Genomic DNA, 23667 nt, shown 5'->3' with positions numbered 1-23667 from the left:
GATGTCAAGGTGCTGTGGATGACACAGCCCAATGACATGCTCTCTAAGCTAGCATTCACAACTAGCATTCAAGAACAACAGATCTAATCAAATGAAGAGTGATGAAGGTGAATTGGTTGAGAAATAGAACGAGGCGGTATCTACCATCTACAGGTGACGTTTTCAATCGGGTGCAGAGTCCTTGAACATCCCCATAACTTTCCCTGATTTTGCCTATTGCCTCTGCCCCCCGCAGTTCCATGAGAGACCGCAGGTCCTTTAGCGAGCAACCAAAGTCCCCATCGTGGTTGGCCGTGGAGTTCTTCACTCCGCTGTACGAGTTGTTCGCCATAACGTCCCTCTGCGCGCGCACCGTCGGCTACGGTGAAAAATGGTGTCCCAAAGGGAGAGCTAAAATCCTCTGCGAGCAAGCCCAGTAGTAGTTCCCATAAACAGCTACAGGTCCTTCAGAGGAGGATGGTGGTGAAGTGAGGAGACTCCAGGTAGAAGGACTTGGACAGATCAAAAGCCATTTCCCTCAGACCGTGGCGTGCCCTATTCTTTCATGTTCACCGAGGTTCACACACGCAGACTCAGAGAGAAGACAGCATACAAGGATCTGAAAGAGAAAAAACACATAACGTTGGTCATTCAGAATTCAAATGGCATGTTTCATTTCAATAACAGCACTTATTATGAAAGTCACGGCAACACACTGATGATATAATCCAAACTATCAGGCAAAGACGCTTGTAGTCGTTTCACTTCACAGCTCCCTTCTGAAAATAGATTGTAGGAACCCCAGGTCACTGGCAAAGACTAATAACCGAGCCCTGTCCATTCATCTTTTACCCCCCCCCCCCCCCCAATGTTAGAGACCAAAGTGCAGAATAAAGCACAGCAGTGGTCAGCCTGTCTGAAGGAGGATTCTATTTGATTAATTTCTTAGAATCATCAGAAGGGAATGTGCCATGTTCGAGCCGGACAGAGGGGTGCACCGGAATCAGCAAGTCAAAAAACGGCAGGAAAGATGACATGTAAAAGGCAGCTTTGTATGAAGAAAGGCAATTCAAATGGTCCGTGATAAAAATGACCCAACCTACAGTGGGGAGAACAAGTATTTGATACACTGCTGATTTTGCAGGTTTTCCTACTTACAAAGCATGTAGAGGTCTGTAAATGTAATTACACTTCAACTGTGAGAGACGGAATCTAAAACAAAAATCCAGAAAATCACATTGTATGATTTTTAAGTAATTAATTTGCATTTTATTGCATGACACAAGTATTTGATCACCTACCAACCAGTAAGAATTCCGGCTCTCACAGACCTGTTAGTTTTTCTTTAAGAAGCCCTCCTGTTCTTCACTCATTACCTGTATTAACTGCACCTGTTTGAACTCGTTACCTGTATAAAAGACACCTGTCCACACACTCAATCAAACAGACTCCAACCTCTCCACAATGGCCAAGACCAGAGAGCTGTGTAAGGACATCAGGGATAACATTGTAGACCTGCACAAGGCTGGGATGGGCTACAGGACAATAGGCAAGCAGCTTGGTGAGAAGGCAACAACTGTTGCCGCAATTATTAGAAAATGGAAGAAGTTCAAGATGACGGTCAATCACCCTCGGTCTGGGGCTCCATGCAAGATCTCACCTTGTGGGGCATCAATGATCATGAGGAAGGTGAGGGATCAGCCCAGAACTACACGGCAGGACCTGGTCAATGACCTGAAGAGAGCTGGGACCACAGTCTCAAAGAAAACCATGAGTAACACACTACGCCGTCATGGATTAAAATCCTGCAGCGCACGCAAGGTCCCCCTGCTCAAGCCAGCGCATGTCCAGGCCCGTCTGAAGTTTGCCAATGACCATCTGGATGATCCAGAGGAGGAATGGGAGAAGGTCATGTGGTCTGATGAGACAAAAATATAGCTTTTTGGTCTAAACTCCACTCGCCGTGTTTGGAGGAAAAAGAAGGATGAGTACAACCCCAAGAACACCATCCCAACCGTGAAGCATGGAGGTGGAAACATCATTCTTTGGGGATGCTTTTCTGCAAAGGGGACAGGACGACTGCACCGTATTGAGGGGAGGATGGATGGGGCCATGTATCGCGAGATCTTGGCCAACAACCTCCTTCCCTCAGTAAGAGCATTGAAGATGGGTCGTGGCTGGGTCTTCCAGCATGACAACGACCCGAAACACACAGCCAGGGCAACTAAGGAGTGGCTCCATAAGAAGCATCTCAAGGTCCTGGAGTGGCCTAGCCAGTCTCCAGACCTGAACCCAATAGAAAATCTTTGGAGGGAGCTGAAAGTCCGTATTGCCCAGCGACAGCCCCGAAACCTGAAGGATCTGGAGAAGGTCTGTATGGAGGAGTGGGCCAAAATCCCTGCTGCAGTGTGTGCAAACCTGGTTAAGACCTACAGGAAACGTATGATCTCTGTAATTGCAAACAAAGGTTTCTGTACCAAATATTAAGTTCTGCTTTTCTGATGTATCAAATACTTATGTCATGCAATAAAATGCAAATTAATTACTTTAAAATCATACAATGTGATTTTCTGGATTTTTGTTTTAGATTCCGTCTCTCACAGTTGAAGTGTACCTATGATAAAAATTACAGACCTCTACATGCTTTGTAAGTAGGAAAACCTGCAAAATCGGTAGTGTATCAAATACTTGTTCTCCCCACTGTATACTGGCTAAAGGGCAAAATAGGACAGTGAATGACCAGTGGATCCACTAGGGCAGTGGTTCTCAAACTTCTCTTCGGGACCCCCAGACGTTTCAAAAATGTGTTGTAGCCCTGAACTAGCACACCTGATTCACCTGGTCAAGGGCTTGACGATTAGTTGACAAGTTGAATCACGTGTGCTCACTCTGGAATATATAAAATACATGGAACGGCTGGGGGTCCCAATGGAGAGGTTTGAGAATCACTGCTCTAGAGGAAAGGAATTTACCACTGTAGGGCAGGCGGGGGACGCACTTCCTACTCCCTCTCTCAAAGAGATCACCAGCTGGGCAGTCGGTTTTATTCACTGTCTGCATTAGTGTCTGGGTGTAACAATGAACTGAATGAGAAAGAGAGGAAAAGAAGAGAAGAGAGAGAGAGAGCGCTTCCCTTTTTAAAGTCGGATAGGAACATAATAATCATAATTGTATCTGCGTCAGGCCAAAATCCCTACATATTTTAAGACGCCCAGAAAGAGAGCGCTTTAACGAGGGCGCGAATGTGGTACATTCACACAACAAGTAACAATTTAATCTCAGTAACTGGACAAATGAGAGCAACCCAATGAACCCACTACTTTCAGACTCATTTTTGGGAAACTAGTCGGTCACATTCGTCAATTCTATTTGGAGCCATCTGCCATGGAAAAAGGGCAGGATTTATTATTCTTTACACAACATAATTGCAGGGCTGGTTGCATTTCTGAGGTGACATAAAACCTCATTTGAGAGGGAAATATCCCTTGTGCTGGCCACAAGTTTTGGGTGAGATTGAAAGGTACGCAGAGGTCTCCACCAAAATATTTCATGTGGTAGTGTTTAAAAAAAATTTTTTGTCAGATGTGTGAAAACACAAAGTGAAACTTTTTACCTTTGCCTAAGTGGAACTTATACTCAAATTTTAGTGTGGCCCATTTATACTAATTGAAACCCTCTGGCAACTTGCATTCTGCCTGACAGGAACGGCATCTTTCCACAACTTAAGACAAATTCAAGTGAATTTCCACTGTGGCCCAGATTACTTACCATGTTAACTTGCCTATTGCTGTGTGTGACTCGCTCGATGCGTTTTTTTTCTTCTCCTAAATGGCCCTCTAAAAATGGTTGGCATATTTGAGTTGCCCTCAGCACCCAGCAAACGCACATGTTCAACCCCAAAGTAATGGTGGCGGCCCAACTCCATTTCCCCTGTCCTCACATCTTATGCTCTGAGCCTGCACCACCAAGATGAAGGAAGTGCCAACATTTGCTGAGCGGTGACAGTTTCGGGTTGCGGAACAGGTCACATGTCACAACAGTGGAAAATCATTGTGATTGGATCTCTGAGCTAACAGCTGGCATGGTATGGTTGAACAACGACAGGAGCCAGGTTAACCCTTTGTGCATGACACCAGCAAAACCCTTACTAAGTAAGAGAAGACCAAAGAAAGCTATTGAGGTTTCACAACCGTATAAGAATAGACATTTGTCATAAAAAAGCCCAGCAGTTTCTCCTTTCCTGGGAGCAGAAAGTATTAAATGTACCAGCTCTCTATGGCCAAATGGTGCAAATGTTATCTGTTCAAATGACAACGTGTGGTGCTGGACTTCCAAGCAATGCCCCCAAACTAAGGAAACCCTCTTGGTCATGGTTGGCACTTTGAACCCCTCTACATGCCAACTTATTCGATGTGAGTCAAGGACAGCAATTCCAGGGATCCCTCTGCTATGGTCTTGCTGGTGCGGATGGGGTATTTTTAGCGTCCTACACAGACTACCCCTCCCTGTCCCCATCCCCCCACTCTGGCCACTGCTGAAGTGGGTCAGGGCATGTAAATGTGGAGGGTACAAAGTAGAGGCAGGCACCCAGACTTACTCATATCATGCAGCATGGCTCAGTGCTATCAGAGGGCCACTTCACACCAGAGACTGGGCACTTCTCTACTTTACTCTGTCTCCTACACGACCAGCCTGCCAATTCACGACACCATGCAGAGGTGTCCCCACCCGGCGTCAACTCTACGACAAACTTCCTTTTCCCAGTTCTCTTCTGCTAATTTAAATCGAGACTTGTGATCGTCTCTGGGAGGACATTTAAAAATCTTCCTTTTCCGTCTCCACTTTCTCTTCTGTACAAGCAAATGAAATCAATTGAGCCTCTTCGGGGTTTTTAAGGGGATAGAGGTAAATTTATGGAGGCTAGGGTTTTATTTAACTTGTATGTCCTTCATTTTCAAGAGCAGGCCATATTTGATCAAGTAACTTTGAAGATGAGAGCCCTTGGGCTCCTTTTTTAACTGACTCTGCTGGGCAGCTCTATGGCCTGAGGTAGGGCTGGGCAGTATGCCGTATTTGACTATATACACCGGTATTGATGCATGGACCGGTTTGGGTTTTTACTTGACCTTCTATAACGGTATTTGAATGTTTGGTTTATTAAATGTGATACGCCGCGTGGAACGTCCATTTTGATAGTTTACTCCGCTACTGGAGTCATCTCTCTCCGCGCCGCTTTCCACACAGACCTAGCCCCGCCCCCGTCACTCAAGGAGTGCATTTGTTGTTGCTCGACCAGAGACACTTTCGTTCAGTCTGCGTGGTCAATGCAGCACAAGCAACAATGTTGATGACAACGATGCCGTTTTCATTTTCTTAATATAAATCCACTAGCATTCTATAATTACACTATTAGTTTGTGTTTCTTACATCTGCAGATGGCTAGTTTTTCTTTTCTTAGCAAGTTGGGCCTAAATCGTGTTAGCCGCAAATGCTAATCGCTAGTTAGCTGGCTAGCTAATAAAATGTACTAAGTCAGAGCAAACGTAACTAGCTATACAGCCTGATAATACCAGTGATGGTGTAGACCTAAATCAGCATGTTGTTTGTGCAACAGTATCTTCTAAATCGAAGAGGAATACGTGCAGCATGAATATGTTAGCTACATGAAGTAGCTATGAGAAAACATTCAATGTAGCCAAAGATTATAGGGTCCCCTAGGAAACACAACACTTTGGTTCCTACCCTATCACAAGTACTCCTCCCTGGCATTTACATTTGTTGTCATGTCAAAACGCTGTATTCAAAGTGCCCACTATTATATTCTAACTATAGAATTAAAATAATCAGTCTATTTCCATGATTCCAACAGTTCACCCAAGTGTTTTGCTCTAAATAGCAAGTCAAATCGCAATTGCAACATTTGGTTAAAAATAAGGCCTAGATTGTTTGCCCATATTGTGCAGCCCTAGGTGGCAGTGGGAAATGATCTCAAATGAGTGCAAATAGATGAATTGTTTTTGGTTTCAGTTGAATTGAACTGTATAAAACAATCAGAATGGAGAAAGACCCATTGAAATATTTTAGAATGTATGTATGTATGTATGTATGTGTTGCCACAATAGGGTCACGTACTACTCGTAAAGCACATTTAGAACTTGTATAATTCAAAAACATAAAATACCGCCAAAAATTTGAAAAATACAGTGATATTATATTTTGTCCATATCGCCCAGCCCTAGCCTGAGGGCATGCTGCCCTGACATTTACTACCATTGTGTGACCTGCTCTCCCCACTATTTCTGATTAATCATGGGGTTTCCTCTGTAGCTCAATTGGTAGAGCATGGCGCTTGTAACGCCAGGGTAGTGGGTTCGATCCCCGGGACCACCCATACGTAAAAATGTATGCACACATGACTGTAAGTCGCTTTGGATAAAAGCGTCTGCTAAATGGCATATTATTATTATTATAATATCGGTCAAATGTTGCACTCCTTGATTGGGTTTAAGCAAATAAACTGGGTGGTCAATTGAGATTGTAGCCTACAGATTAAAAACGCATTTACCAGGCTAATTTCAAACTAAATAAAATGTAAGATTATATGCATACAGTGAGGGAAAAAAATATTTGATCCCCTGCTGATTTTGTACGCTTGCCCACTGACAAAGACATGATCAGTCTATAATTTTAATGGTAGGTTTATTTGAACAGTGAGAGACAGAATAACAACAACAAAAAAACAGAAAAACGCATGTCAAAAATGTTATCAATTGATTTGCATTTTAATGAGGGAAATAAGTATTTGACCCCCTCTCAAATCAGAAAGATTTCTGGCTCCCAGGTGTCTTTTAGAAAAGGTAACGAGCTGAGATTAGGAGCACACTCTTAAAGGGAGTGCTCCTAATCTCAGTTTGTTACCTGTATAAAAGACACCTGTCTACAGAAGCAATCAATCAGATTCCAAACTCTCCACCATGGCCAAGACCAAAGAGCTCTCCAAGGATGTCAGGGACAAGATTGTAGACCTACACAAGGCTGGAATGGGCTACAAGACCATCGCCAAGCAGCTTGGTGAGAAGGTGACAACAGTTGGTGCGATTATTCGCAAATGGAAGAAACACAAAAGAACTGTCAATCTCCCTCGGCCTGGGGCTCCATGCAAGATCTCACCTCGTGGAGTTGCAATGATCATGAGAACGGTGAGGAATCAGCCCAGAACTACACAGGAGGATCTTGTCAATGATCTCAAGGCAGCTGGGACCATAGTCACCAAGAAAACAATTGGTAACACACTACGCCGTGAAGGACAGAAATCCTGCAGCGCCCGCAAGGTCCCCCTGCTCAAGAAAGCACATATACAGGCCCGTCTGAAGTTTGCCAATGAACATCTGAATGATTCAGAGGAGAACTGGGTGAAAGTGTTGTGGTCAGATGAGACCAAAATCGAGCTCTTTGCCATCAACTCAACTCGCCGTGTTTGGAGGAGGAATTCTGCCTATGACCCCAAGAACACCATCAAACATGGAGGTGGAAACATTATGCTTTAGGGGTGTTTTTCTGCTAAGGGGACAGGACAACTTCACCGCATCAAAGGGACGATGGACGGGGCCATGTACCGTCAAATCTTGGGTGAGAACCTCCTTCCCTCAGCCAGGGCATTGAAAATGAGTCGTGGATGGGTATTCCAGCATGACAATGACCCAAAACACACGGCCAAGGCAACAAAGGAGTGGCTCAAGAAGAAGCACATTAAGGTCCTGGAGTGGCCTAGCCAGTCTCCAGACCTTAATCCCATAGAAAATCTGTGGAGGGAGCTGAAGGTTCAAGTTGCCAAACGTCAGCCTCGAAACCTTAATGACTTGGAGAAGATCTGCAAAAAGGAGTGGAACAAAATCCCTCCTGAGATGTGTGCAAACCTGGTGGCCAACTACAAGAAACGTCTGACCTCTGTGATTGCCAACAAGGGTTTTGCCACCAAGTACTAAGTCATGTTTTGCAGAGGGGTCAAATACTTATTTCCCTCATTAAAATGCTAATCAATTTATAAAATTTTTGACATGCATTTTTCAGGATTTTTTTGTTGTTATTCTGTCTCTCACTTTTCAAATAAACCTACCATTAAAATGATAGACTGATCATGTCTTTGTCAGTGGGCAAACGTACAAAATCAGCAGGGGATCAAATACTTTTTTCCCTCACTGTATGTCTCTCTGGGCTGTCCAACAGGACTGTTTTCTTATATGCAGACTGACACAAATACATATGTAAAAGGTATCCATACAAAAATGTTTTGCCTAAATTAAGAAAATGCTCTTTATCTTTAATATGTCTCTATGCCAATTTGATTAAAACGAGAACACGTGAGAAATCCGAAAGAGAAGGAAATATGAGCTTTCGTGGCTGTTTAGACTCTAGCCTAATTGAGCCACCATGAGTCAGACTCAACTTGCCCTTAAACTGCAGTGTGGAATATCCTTGCCCTTACAATATTGAGGAGATACGCAACACTCCAGCGTGAGTAAAAAGCAGCATCATACAATGTAGGCTTACTTAATACAGCAGACTACATTTAGCTTTCCATGAGAGCCTACATGGGGTTGAATGTCACCTCAGATTAATGTGACAAAGGCGCCATTGCCTCTTACAGTAGGGGTCTTGGTTACTAAGTTTCCTTAGTAGGTCTTACAATAGTAAGACAACAGGAGGATTATAGTAGTAATTTCTTAGATTTGATGTTGTATGTTAGATTTCCTGCAAATTACAGACAATGTTCAACATGAGTGGGAAATATGGTTTAGCAGGTTGCCAGTGAAGTAAGCATGCATCAGGCAACCCTGCCAGGGTCCATATCAACTATGAGTCTGGGATGCAGGGTCTACAGGGCCAAATCATTACCTGGAATAGACAGCACATTGTCTGAAACTTTGTTTAACAGGTTAATAATGTTACGGCATAGTACCTACCGAATCCTAATAGTAACTATTCGACAATTGCAATATACATGTTATATTTTGACACCTGTCTATTCTAAATTCCGTTAATATTAACTACATAGCCTACTGCTGCTCAATAATCCTAATTTACCAAGAAATGTGTTACGACGACAAGACTGAAATCCTATAGCTATTCTACTGAGGTAATGTCGGCCTACCAATTTAATTAGGTTAAACCCTCTGACTGAAGCACAACAAATCACTTTAACCACTCAAAGGCATATGTTTCCTTTCCAAAACAATGTAAGACCAGAGACAGATGACTTAAAATCCTATTCAGTACTAGTAGCAGACTAATAATTAGTCAGTCGATCGTGAAACTCCTCATGAATCATTGGCATAGAAATCTTATGCAATACACAGAACATACACCTATTTTAATAATTGAACAGGGACAAAAGCAAGTGAGAAGGGTTATATTACTGTATGCTCAGTTTTAGTCTGCTGGACTGCATCTGGTTCATTCCTGAGTGGCAGCAACAGTTTTGGTTAAAACTACAGCCTCAGACACACTGTCAAAGGTTGGTTTTTTTGATGGGTGAGGTGAATCATTAAAAAAAATGTATGGATCTCTAAAAGGCAAATGTCTAGAAGATAGAAATCCCACTCCTAAATACAACTCCTATTGAATGCCATTAATGTTTTCAGAATGCAACGAAATCTTGATAATTGACAGCAGTCAGCAGAGAGAACAATGATATTTCACACATCTCAGAACACCCTGACCCAAAACAAGCATAAACTCATATCCTACCCTGATATGGGTTAAAAACGTTATTTTATACAACTTGTCCAATTATCACCTTTCCTCTCTTACATGACTCCAGCATTGCAAATTCTTCAAATATATTATGGATGCATATTAATGCACATTACTAGACTTCAATACAAGCGTTGCACGGATCAATGGAATTCCCAATGTTTGCAACTTGAAGACACAGATTCACAAACGATAAGTGATTGTAATCCACATGGTCAACCAGCAGCGTTCATTCGAAGCTCAGCATTCAGCACAGAGACTCGAATGCATTGCTGGCAAAGCGCAGCAAGCCGGGTGCCATTTAATAGGATAAGGACTGATCCCTTCTCTTAAGACACCAAAACGTGATAGGAGACGAGCTATCACACTGGGACCAGTACACAAGCGTTGCAGTAGGAAAAGAGAAGATGGAGAAAATTGCCTTTGGACTATCTGTAGTCAAGGTCAAATGATCGGTTCCGTTGCCTAGTCATAACGTGAACAAATAACGCGTGAGGTTGGTAGCTAATGGTGGCACACTGAGCGAAAACAAAGCATGACTGGGTAATGGATAGTAGCTAGTTAGATGGATCAACTATGGGCAATGCTGCAACTAAATAGATACACCGGCGGTAATGTCACTTGTTAACTTTAGCTGTACTAAGTTGAAACTTCGCTATCTCAGCTGTTATCCAGAGTGCATATCAGCAAGCTGATATGCATGACAGGTTCCAAAGACAGAGTTCAGACAGAACTGCTAGTAGCTAACTTAACGATATGTTGCGGCGTAGCTACGGTTGCAAAACATTTAACGTTAAAAGGTAGGTTGGACAATGTTAGCAGCTGGTTCACTAACGTTAACCTGCTAGGCTAGCTTCACCTAGCTAGCTAGTTTCTGCACACAGTTAAGTAACATTAGCTAGCTATATCCTTCGTTTAAACTGGGTAACATTTGCTGTCAGTCAGGACTAATGTTACCTAGCTAACAAGTCGGCTATGTCACAAGGCAACCACTGGTTACTACTCTAGCTAGCTAACGTTAGTAGTTATAGACAAGTGAGTAACGTTAGCTAGCTAGCCAGCTAACGTTGGCTAAGCAACTGGGCACCTGACGTTAGAACTGACCAGTGCAGTGGAATAACACCATGGAATAATTTCAAGTGGACTGCCAGTCGTCGAGGCTTAATGTTAGGTAGCTAACCGGCAAAATTGCCAATGTACCCAAGCAAAATGTAAGCAAACTACAATTTCTCAATTAAAAATAGTGTACCAAATGTAACAGTACCATAAAGAAACGGACATTGTCCCTGTGCAGCAAGAAAGCTAGCCAACTATCTAAATTACGCTAACCTAACTACAGGTTATCGACTCCTTGTGGAGTGCACTGCATGTGTCAAGTCAACTATTAGCCAACTACGATAGCAAGTTCAGGCTGAGTAAAAAGAACCCAGCCATTATGATTCTGGATTAATTAAATTGGAGTCCGAGTCGACTAGTATGGCTGGACTCAAATAACGTTCACATAGTTAGCTACTCACGCAAATAATACAACAAGCTATTTGAGCCACTTGGTTATTTCAAGTGGTTTTCACCACGATGTTTGCTTATTTTTCACTCCTGCTTAGTACAGTAGGGCTTCGGCTTCAACATCCACCTCCTGTCCACGAGCTCCTCCAAAGCTACAGTGTGTGCAGTCGAGCCCATTTCTAAATAACGTTACACCGCTAACGTTATTTAGCTACACAACTTTTCAAACACCAAGTCACCCGCGAGTTAGTATTTTCACGCGTTACAACACGTTGGAAATTCCATTAACTCGTCACTAAGAGCCGGTGTTGGAAAATGTTAGGTAGGTTAATGTCCGAAGCAAATTGTGGTGTAAAGAACCAGAAGCCCAATGTCAGTTGTTCCATCTTCTTACCCAAGTGGAAGCTAGCTTGAAGCTAGACATGAACTCATGAGCAGCTGCACTGAGCTAGCTAACGTTTACCGTTGAGCTAAAACTGTAGTAAGGAGATAAAACCAAACCGTCCCGCTATTGCTTACCAGAATCAAAGCTTGGCTTGTGTCCATGTCACAACTTATCGAAATATATATTTGTGTGCAAAAAAAAATTCTAACAAAGTACTTACTCCGTTCTCCGAATATTACCTCTGAGCCCTTCCTCTCTTTCGCTCTCCTCAGTCTCTCACTACAGACTGCCCCTCTTTCTCGATCTGTGGTAAAATCCCGCCCACTACACTGTCACAACATCGCAAGGGACATGTGATTCACGTCAGGGGGATGGGCAAGAACGCCAATATAGATCCCCATTGGCTTAACCAACATATCAGTCGCCCGTGGAAACGGTTACGTCATCAATTCCATTCCCGGATGGAGATCCTCTAGCACCCACTCTTTGCCCCGTCTTACTTTATAAAAATCTGATGGATGCAAAGATCAGTTCTTGCCTCGTATGATTTAACCAACATTAAATGTGCACTGATATCTGTTTATTTGTGTGTATATCTCCCTGGCTCTGTCGGTTGTGTTAGCTCCACCCACCTTCCCCGGCGGCTAATCAAACCTGACGTCATTCTTTCCATGACGTCGCGATTTTTCTATGTATTCAATGCTTCTATGTTTGATTCTTCAGCACATAAGGGTGAAGGAGGGACATATTCGTTTGGAATGGCTACATCATCTGCCTATTATATTGCAGTGATTATATATATATATATATTGCACAAATCAAGTTTGAATCACAACAAGGACTGACTATCTGAGCAGCCTACCAACACACACACACACACACACACACACACACACACACACACACACACACACACACACACTTACCTTTGCAGAAGTAGCATGCATTGCATTGTACACCAAAATCTGTTCTGAAATAGCGGTAGCTTATTCTCTTCCAAAAGTGCCGGACATACTCATATTATGCATAAGGCTAAAATGTCAAAGTACAGAGTACATAAAATGTCAAAGTACAGAGTACATAACATCTTGCACTAAACTTCAGCATAATATAAGTGTCAATAATCGGAGTTTAACAATGAAGCTCTACATTACCTCTGAGTCAATCCATTGATAATAGTGAACTTCAAATAGTGGGGTTGTTCCTGGAATGAGGGTGTAAGATCAGGTTGTGAGCTGGTTGATGTCACATTTCCAAAGGCACACAGGAGATGCCATGAGAGGTGCAAGAGAGCTGTGTGTGAGCCTCGCTGGACAAGGTCGCCCTTGAATGTGTGTGTGGGAGTGTGTGTGCAAGTGTGTGTGCGAGTGTGTACGAGTGTAGGTGCACAAGTGTGTGTGCGCGTGTCGGTGTGTGTGTGTGTGTGACATCTGGCTACCATTGATCTGTGTATTCTCTGCACCCATTATCTGACCCATATTGATCGGAGCATACATAATGCTGCATAATCTCTGCCAGGCTGGCTCTATGATTATTACATCAAAGCAATGCATGCAGGTTTTCAACTGTGTAAAGAATGCACATATTATTTCCTCTATGTAGCTTGAATGCCTTTATTGTTTCATACAGTAATTAACAGTGTTTATATTGCAGTTACAACATCGATTCTTGAAAATCCATTCTTGCATGCAAATGAAAATAACCAAACCCAGGATTCTTACATGGTTGTTAAAATACCAGTATCACAATCCTACGATCCTTGATTTTCCATGGCAAAGAGGCAAACATGAAGCAGACTGAACTCTTTAAAAACCTACTTTATGTAAAATATTGTTTGCTATAGCTTGGAAAATAAACACGTGACCGATTGACAACTTTAGGCTGTTTGTTTCCAACATTAGGATTGTTTTCCTTATAAAATTAAGTTTACTTCATGTTTTGTTTCCTTGCCATTATATTTCTAAGTATTGCAATACTAGTATCTTGACACAACCCCACTCATGATGCAGAATTTTCTCCTAAAATTAACTGACCTACAGTATATTACATACAGGAGCAGTTACCCCATTGGTAATTTCTGTGTACAAGAGTGCATTTTGCACATTAAGTCTGAACTCTCACCGTTGGGGGTTTTAACAATCCTATAAACATCAAAAGGTGCAACACTCAAACAATTAAGAAATGCAATGAATTAAAATGATGAAATACCCATCACATATATAATTTGTAGTCTAAATCATGGTCCTGAATGGATTTGTAATTCAGAAAAGGTATTTATAATCCAGAATTTTATTATGCGGTAAACAGCATTTGGGTCATGTTACAGCTTTGTGATTTAGACCCTTATGGGCCCTAGTCAAAAGTAGTGCACTGAAAATAGGGAATAGGGTGCCATTTTTTTTTATTTTCTTTATTTTTTTACCTTTATTTAACTAGACAAGTCAGTTAAGAACAAATTCTTATTTACAATGACGGCCTACACCGGCCAAACCCGGACAATGCTGGGCCAATTGTGCGCCGCCCTATGGGACTTTTTTTTTTGGGACGACTCAACCCCAAATCACTTGTTTTGCACAGTGGACCTTGGGTTGATCAACAGAAAGCAGCCTGTCCTCAGGACTACCACATAGGTTGCATCCCCAATGGCACCCTATTCCCTATGTAGTGCACTACTTTTGACCGGGACCCATAGCCATATACTACCTGCTCTTCCCTTAATGGGTCACATTGTTTTACTTCGAAAAACAATTTACCGCTCCGGATTTATAAACAGGAGAAAGAAGTTGTTTAAACGCTGTGTAATTTGGACCTAAATGTGGCAATGTTCAATCGGTAGGTCAGAGAGGAACAGAACAGAGAGAGGGGAAGGAAATGAACACAACATAAATATCTCCAGTCCTCCCTTTTCGGCTTCCCTCACAGCCATCTCTGGGACTAGGTGTCAATGACCGCTGTTGACTTGAAGTTCAAACCAGAAGCATTTCACCACAGGAGTTATGCAGCTGATATCTTTTCACAAGTAATATGCAGGCCTCTCATGAGCCACATGAGGCAAGCAAACAAGTTTCCTTGCAGGCCTTCCAAATCCTGCTCAGCTGTGGGAAAACGCGTATCCTATTTTTATGTGTGCCAGTTTCCAGTTCTCTCTCTCTCTCTCTCTCTCTCTCTCTCTCTCTCTCTCTCTCTCTCTCTCTCTCTCTCTCTCTCTCTCTCTCTCTCTCTCTCTCTCTCTCTCTCTCTCTCTCTCTCTCTCTCTCTCTCTCTCTCTCTCTCTCTCTCTCTCTCTCTCTCTCTCTCTCTCTCTCTCTCTCTCTCTCTCTCTCTCTCTCTCTCTCTCTCTCTCTCTCTCTCTCTCTCTCTCTCTCTCTCTCTCTCTCTCTCTCACACACACACACACACACACACACAAACACAGTTCAGCTTCAGAGGCTCTCATTTTGGGCCTCTCCCATTGGAGGCCCGCAGCGTCGTGCCCGGCCCTCGAGCAGATGTCCCTCTAACACAGAGAGCAGAGCAACTGCCTTGGTCTCATCCAAAATAGCACCCTATTCCCTATATAGTGCACTACTTTTGTCCAGGGTCCATTAGGATCTAGTCAAAAGTAGTGCACTATGTAGGGAATAGGGTGCCATTTAGGACACAACCCTTCCCTTTCCACTGCAGGGCCTAGCTGTTCCACGCTATGGGTGATGTCGCTGGCTGCCATGCAACAGAGATCCACACTTCAAATTTGATGAGGTTGAGTGCACACACACACACACTGCAGAGACAAAATTAAGCATGCGCACACATACATTCCCACTCACTCACTCACTCACTCACTCACTCACTCACTCACTCCCACACCCACATACACGTTTTGGGACTATGAGAAAGTCATTAGCAATAGTTCATTAAAAGTTGGGTGGGTAAATCAAATAAGAGCATCATTTATTGCAGTGGAGGATGCCATCCATCCTCTGCGTGTCTTTCCGTAACATGATTTGTCTTCCCATTACTAGCAAGCTCAGTACTGTTTGTAGTCGCTATTGTTTATCTAAGTATGACAGCAAATGAATTTGAATTATGCTCTGTGCTAACATTCGCAACAGGCAATGAAGCTTGTTAACTGTTCCAAGCAGGGCTTTCTAAGACAATCCAGACAGTCTGGTCATTAGAACAATGAATAAAGACAACAAATGATTTACTTTATGAAGGGACAGTTTCTGCTTGTGTATGCTTCGGGAACTTTATAATACCTTGGCTTAATTGCCTTACAATACAACATACAGTGCATTTCGAAAGTATTCAGACCCCTTGACTTTTTCCACATTTTGTTAAGTTACAGATGTATTCTAAAATTGATAAAATAGTTTTTTTTCCTCATCAATCTACACACAATACCCCATAATGACAAAGCAAAAACAGGTTTTTATAAATTTTTGCAAATGTATTTCAAATACTCAGTACTTTGTTGAAGCACCTTTGGCAGCGATTACAGCCTCAAGTCTTCTTGGGTATGACGCTACAAGCTTGGCACACCTGTATTTGGGGAGTTTCTCCCATTCTTCTCTGCAGATCCTCTCAAGCTCTTTCAGGTTGGATGGGGAGCGTCGCTGCACAGCTTTTTTACAGGTCTCTCCAAAGATGTTTGATCTGGTTCAAGTCCGAGCTATTGCTGGGCCACTCAAGGTCATTCAGAGACTTGTCCCGAAGCTACTCCTGCATTGTATTGCATGTGTGCTTAGGGTCACTGTCCTGTTGGAAGGTGAACCTTCGCCCCAGTCTGAGGTCCTGATCACTCTGGAGCAGGTTTTCATCAAGGATCTCTCTGTCCTTTGCTCCGTTCATCTTTCCCTCAATTCCTGACTAGTCTCCCAGTCCCTGCCGCTGAAAAACATCCCCACAGCATGATGATGCTTCCACCACCATGCTTCACCATAGGAATGGTGCCAGGTTTCCTCCTGACGTGACGCTTGGCATTCAATCTTGGTTTCATCAGACCAGAGAATCTTGTTTCTCATGGTCTGAGAGTCCTTTAGGTGCCTTTTTTTGCAAACTCCAAGTGCCTATTAGTGAAGAGTGGCTTCCGTCTGGCCACTCTACCTTAAAGGCCTGATTGGTGGAGTGCTGCAGAGATGGTTGTCCTTCTGGAAGGTTCTCCCATCTCCACAGAGGAACTCTGGAGCTCAGTCAGGGTGACCATCAGGTTCTTGGTCACCTCTCTGACCAAGGCCCTTCTTCCCCGATTGCTCAGTTTGGCCAGGCGGCCAGCTCTAGGAAGAGTCTTGGTGGTTCCAAACTTCTTCCACAGACCTGTGCCTCGACACAATCCTGTCTCGGAGCTCTACGGACAATTCCTTCGACCTCATGGTTTTTGCTCTGACATGCACTGCCAACTGTTGGACCTTATATAGACAGGTGTGTACTTTTCCAAATCATGTCCAATCAATTTAATTTACCACAGGTGGAATCCAATGAAGTTATAGAAACATCTCAGGATGCACCTGAGCTCAATTTCGAGTCTCATAGCAAAGGGTCTGAATACTTATGTAAATAAGGTATTTCTGTTTTTCATTTGTAATACATTTGCAAAAATGTCTAAAAACCTGTTTTTGCTTTGTCATTATGAGGTAGATTGAAGAGGGAAAATTCCATTTTAGAATAAAGCTGTAATGTAATAAAATGTGGAAAAAGTCAAGGGGTCTGAATACTTTCCAAATGCACTGTATATTACTAAATCAACTATTTACTAATTGTTGAAATAAAAATAAATAAAACCAGGGTTGGTATTTTCGAAGGGGTTTTGGGACTTCAACTCATAGAAATACAATTACCCATTCAACCATCACAGAACATTGACTTGAATTATAAAAATGTCCATTCTAGTAATTCTATTCCTATGGATTATCTTGGGGAAACGAAAAGTTTCCCAAAAGCTGAAGGCTGTATCAACCCGGTTTGGTTGAATCAGTACCTCTGTGGAAATAAGCCTTACGTTTTTCTGCCTTGCATAGAGCTTTAAATGTCAAGTGTCATTATAAGTCACTGTGCATGTTCATGTGGTCACACCCTGTGGTTAAAGATAGTGACAAACTACGCCAATCTTTAAAAAGAGGAAATTCTTCTAAGATGAATTTCCGCATTTTATAAAGTTTGACATAATCAAATGATCTAGCAGTGAGAGAATAATCACAGTGTTATAGACCAAAATATATGACAAACATAGTCATAAGGTTGATATTTCAGAGAAGCCAAGCAAATATACCCAAGATGGCCGCCGTCTAGGGTTTATCCTAACATAGACCAGTAATTATTGGGCTCAACAGACAGACATTGGAGTGAGAAAGCAGATGAATAGCCTAATTATGGGTTAAAAAGAACAGCTTGTAGCAGGTGGCATTGTGCATATTTGGTTCCAGTCACATGGAGAGAGTGAACTTGGCAGCACACCTATTAGTGTCTTATCAAATTTTGTGATACTACTGTGGGTTGATAATGGGGAAAGGGGATACCTAGTAAGTTCCACAACTGAATACATTAAACCACAATGTGTCTTCTGCATTTAACCCAAACCCTCTGAATCAGAGATCTACTGGGATCTACTGTAGGGCTACACAGGTAACAATACACTTAGGGAAATGTGAAAGTATGATAGCAAATCAGGGAGAGAGAAAATAAATGTATGCTAGACTACTACCATCATGAAAAAGATAGATCAACCTCCCATTTGCTGTGCTAAACATGTTTCGCCGAAACACATGACAGTGCCTCATTATCCCATGCACCCACGTACAGTACCGCTCTCCAGTCATGTGACCCTTGATTGATGTTGAGAAAGTGGAAAGTGTGAATGTGGAAATTGCCAGGGTCCCTATCAGTCAGGACATGCTGTGTTATGACTTCCTGTGGTCACCAATCTTTCTCCATGACTTTTGTTTCTTGAAACATACATTTTTTTCCGTTCGCTCAGCACATTGGCATGGCAACTTCCCTCTTTTAGAGTGACTGGAGAGAGAGAGAGGGAGGGGATCCAGTGCAAGGAAAGAAGAAAAATCTGTGAAAAATTTAATAAACACAAACATTTGAATAGCTACCCTACTTTTGTGTGTTTATATACTGACATTGACACAAAGCATGAATGTGGCTTTGGCCCCATCACACCCAAGGCTAATATAAGGATAGTGTAAACAGAAAGGTTGCAAATCTGATGTAGAAGAGAAGCAGATATTTCGTTTTTTTGTAAAAACATCCATAGATATAAACATAGATGGCACTGATAAGGTCCGAGTTGATGTGTTGAATTTCATCGCAGAATAAAGTCTTGTTCAACATCAGAGTGGGTGCGATTAAATTTCACACCTACATCTCCCATACCTAAAGGACATAGTGGATTTGGTATTAAGAGGGTATGAGTCATTGGCGTAGGACTGACTGCGCCTCAGCCCCGGCCAGTACTTAAGACAGTGTCTCTATTATCAGACGGCGTCTGTGTCCCAAATGGCACCCTATCCCCTACATAGTGCACTTCTTTTCACCAGAGCCCTATGCACGCTATTCCCTATATAGTGCACTACTTTTCACCAGAGCCCTATAAATTACTGCAATATGTAGGGAATAGGGTGCCATTTAGGGTGCAGACAAGGTTTATATCAGGGTAGGTTGTTTAGGGCCCACAGATCTTAATGAGAAACATTCATTCCCACCAAGCATATCATCAGCCTGCCATAATTACCGTAATCACTTTTTTCTAAAACCCGAGAAGGGGCAAACATGGGTTAGTGTGGTCTAGGGCTCCCCAATTACCTCCACAATAAACACACATACAGTGCTGACACAGGGCAAAAGAGGAGCAACGACAGCACCCATGCTACTTCTCCACAAGGAGAAGTAGCAGTGGCTAAAACAGACTCAGGTATAGACACACACACACGTACGTACACACACACACACACCACTCACACCACACACACACATTCAAGGGTGACCTTGTCCCGTGAGGCTCACACACTCCAAGACCCCTCAGAGCCCAGAGCCGGTGTGAGGGAGTAGTGTTAACAGAAGGGTGAGCACAGGGTTAGGTGGGACAAAAGGAAAAAAGAGAGAGAGAGAGAGAGAGAGAGAGAGGGAGAGAGAGAGTGGGAGAGTGGGAGAGAGAGAGAGAGAGAGAGAGAGGGAGAGAGGGGGGGGGGGGGGGGTCATGGCTATGCTGCCCGCCTTGGTCCTGGTTATGTTTGTGTTTCCAACTACTCCTGGAATTTACAGCAGCAGGCATTGACCAGGGCAGTACAGCAACAGAGAGGTGAACAGCCCTGCTAGACCCAGAGCTGCAGTGGAGCTGTGGAGAGAGGGGGAGAGAGAAAGAGAGAGAGAAAGAGAGAGAGGGGATATACAGAGAGAGAGAGAGAGAGAGAGAGAGAGAGAGAGAGAGAGAGAGAGAGAGAGAGAGAGAGAGAGAGAGAGAGAAAGAGAGAGAGAAAGAGAGAGAAAGAGAGAGATAGAGAGAGAGAGAGAGAGAGAGAGAGAGAGAGAGAGAGAGAGAGAGAGAGAGAAAGAGAAAGGGGGGGGTGGGGGTGTACAGAAAGAGAGAAAGGGGGGTGTACAGAGAGGGAGAGCAGAGAGAGAGAGCAGAGAGAGAGAGAAAGCGGGGTTCTGTATGAATGAGACAAATAAAGTGTGTGAACTTTGAAAGCGAGGAAGAGCGAAAGAGGTGAAAAGGTTACAAAGAGCGAGGAAGGGGCGTACAGAGAGAGATAGAAAGAGACACACAAAGAAACTATGTGAACTGGAAATAGAGTAAGAGTGAGGGAGGGCCGGAGGGAGGGAGGGAGGGAGGGAGGGAGGGAGGGAGGGAGGGAGGGAGGAGACAGTGGTCTTACTCAGTCCTGAGACAGCAGCACTAGGGTTATCTGGCCAAGTTTCCACTCACAAACAATAATTCACCTCAAGTGCCCACTCTAGCTGAGTAGGTAAGGACACCAGCCCCGCCTGTTACATTACGTCTGCGTCCCAAATGGCACCCTATATCCCTACATAGTGCATAATTTTTTTACCAGAGCCCTATGGGGACTCCCTATGGAATAGGGTGCCATTAGGGACACAGCCTTCAACAATGGTTGAGGGGTTAGTCACCCGAGGGGGACAACATTTGACTCTGGACTCCGCCTTTCTCTGAACTTCTCATTTTTTCCGCGGTCTGTTTTCCATTGATATCTTCCGTATTTACATTTGCACTGGCTCCAGCCTGCGGTGGGGCTGGAAAGTGTATTTCATTCAGGTCAGTGAACGTTTTTACGTACCATAAAATATAGGACATATAAATAGTCTTGACTTGATTACCAAACGGGCAGCGAGGCTGAAAAGAAACCACCTGAGATTCCAAATTCAGACTTTCACAGAATGATTTTCTATAAGTCAAACTTGATTATTTTTACCCAGCAACAGCATCTTTGCACTCTATGAGCTAACATGGTTTGGTACACAGTTGGTACACTACTCAAGTATGCACAACATGTGTCAATTAAATGAAATAGTTGTTTACACTGATATAGTTATTCAGACACTCAAATGTCACAGATATCACTGTGTGTACTTATTATTAAAAGGAAGAGTCGGGAGCGGTTGGGCAGCTTGCTGGCAGAGGTGACATTGGGGTAAATTGGCAGTAAGCGGTGTAATTACAGATTGTTTTCACCGTGTTTAGCTGTTCATTTAGGCGTGGAGCTTGGCCCATTAAAAACCTGCTCCCCACTGCCTCCGCCCACTCAACCCCTCGACAGTGCACCGTCACAGCCCCTGAAAAATAATGAACGGCGGCCAAATTAATTATATCCCGAAAACCAACCAAATCCGTTGTTTACTTGACACACAGCGTGAGTGAGCAGTGGAGCGGGCATCACGGAAAAAATGTACTTCATTACTAGAGCAGTCTGATCTGGACCTGTATTCATAAAGCATGTCAGTGCTGATCTAAGCTCAGTTTGGCCTTATGGATCGTAATGAATAAGATTACATGGACCTGATCCTAGATCAGCACTCAGATTCTGAGATGCTTTATGAATACAGGCCCTGGCTCTATTGCCCAGAACATAGGCACGTAGGGGGGCACAGCAGGGGGCACCGAGGGGGCAAAGAGGAGAGAATCCAGTGGGAACTAGGTGGCCTCTCCCCCCCATCTCTTCCCTTTCACACAGGGGTCATTCCCCCGGAGAGAGAGCTGGAGGCTGGATGGCACGGAGAGGAAGAGAAACAGGCTAATACTGCTCGGCCCTGGGGCCCTGCTTCCTGACCGGCTGGGAGTCCTTTGATACACACAACACACACCTTGCCCTCAAACAGGTAATGGCCCTGACCCCGCTGTATCAATGAACACAGACCTAATGATAAAGTACAGTAACAGTAACAAAGGGAGGGAGGGAGGGACTTTAGGAAATATACAATTAAACCAATCCTATGGCCAAATGAGACTGTAACATTATACCAGATATCAAATGTGGGTTTAACTAACCCCTATCATCATCCAACATCATATCAACTTTTGTTATCCACCAAGGTAACAGTAAATACAGGTAATTGCTCAGTTGAGCAAATTAAATTCTCAGCAGAGAAAGAGAGAGAGAGAGAGCGAGAGAGAGAGAGAGAGAGCAAGAGAGCGAGAGAGAGAGAGCAAGAGGGAGAGAGAGGGAGAGAGAGGGAGAGAGAGAGAGCGAGAGAGACAGAGAGAGAGAGCGAGAGAGAGAGAGAGCGAGAGCAAGAGAGAGAGGCAGAGGCAGATACGGTCTGCATGATCCATAACAGATGGATATGTCAGATATGCCCAGCCAGGCTTACTCAAATGCTTAGTGGTAATGACCCCTGTGTGAGTCTCTTCCCCTTTGCTCAGTGCTCCAATTATTCCTGGTCTTCTCCGCCTGGGGATAAGCAAGAGCCATGCTCACATAATAGATGGACGGACGGACAGACGGACAGAACCATTACCAAGCCATCAAAAGAGGAAGGAATTTATAAAACAAGCTAAGAAGAAACAGTGAATCTTCACTGTAATGAAACAATCAAAACTAGCCATGACCCAGATTAGCCCTTTATAACAACATTGTTGGGGCTTACTGAGTCAATCCACTCCATGGTCATTGAGACTGCTCCTGGCATTGATACAATACAGTAGCTATATCTCCTGGGTTTATGGAACAAAACTAATATAGTTTCAGTGTTGACCTCCTCTCTATTGCTAGTTTATTGTTTACAATAATCCCAGGGAAGATGAAAGGGGCAAACACTCTTAGAAAAGAAGGTGCTGTCTTGAACCTAAAACGGTTCTTTGGCTGTCTCCATAGGAGAACCCTTTGAAGAACCCTTTTTGGTTCCAGGTAGAACCGTTTTGAGTTCCATGTAGAACCCTTTACACAGAGGGTTCTACATGGAACCCAAAATAGTTCTACCTGAAACCAAAAAGGGTTATTCTATGGGGACAGCCGAAGAACCCTTTTGGAACTATTTTTTCTAAGAGTGTATAAGGACATGGAGTCACCCCATATTACACAATAATATAGAGACAGACACCCCAATGTTTTTGAAAGTATTTTCATGCTACTGACTTGTCCTCACCTCTGTTTGTTCAGTTGTGAAACTCTGCAAATGCAAATTCCATCCAGTCAGTGGGTTGTCAAATGACAGTTAAAATGTCTATAATGACAGTGTTTCCTCCGAAACATTGATGCAGCTGGCTTCCGGGTTAAGCGGGCGGGTGTTAAGAAGCGCGGTTTGGCAGGTCATGTTTCGGAGGACGCGTGACTCGACCTTCGCCTCTCCCGAGCCCGTTGGGGAGTTGCAGCGATGAGACAAGATCGTAATTGGATCCCAATTGGATATCACGAAATAAAATACGAAAAAATTAAAAATAAAATAAATAAAAATATCTGTTATGCAATTCACTTCCTGGTGACCGTCAGTGACCTCAGTGATTGGTCAGTATAAATGGAATAGATGGAGTTGACTGGTGAAAACAGGAAATTACAATTTAATTGGTGGCGAAGGTGCTTTGTTTTGAGCAATTAACTAGTGACATC

General features: G+C 43.3%; 1 protein-coding gene across 1 annotated transcript in view; it reads right to left on the bottom strand.

The window, feature by feature from the left end:
- Positions 1–11913, bottom strand: part of LOC311115281 (plasma membrane calcium-transporting ATPase 1-like) — a gene marked incomplete at its 3' end in the record, with an annotated part of 51393 nt that extends 39480 nt beyond the window's left edge. The window contains exons 1-2 of the mRNA XM_084190476.1: positions 11844–11913; positions 145–598 (exon numbers count right to left, since the gene is read on the bottom strand). Coding sequence (XP_084046602.1) covers positions 145–331 — 187 coding nt within the window. The remainder of the gene's footprint in view (positions 1–144; positions 599–11843) is intronic.
- Between the last annotated feature and the right edge of the window lie 11754 nt (positions 11914–23667).

This window comes from Coregonus lavaretus (assembly GCF_964263955.1).
Source record: "Coregonus lavaretus genome assembly, contig: HAP1_SCAFFOLD_1972, whole genome shotgun sequence".
NCBI classification, from domain to species: domain Eukaryota; kingdom Metazoa; phylum Chordata; class Actinopteri; order Salmoniformes; family Salmonidae; genus Coregonus; species Coregonus lavaretus.
This window is presented reverse-complemented; position numbering and strand designations above follow the sequence as displayed.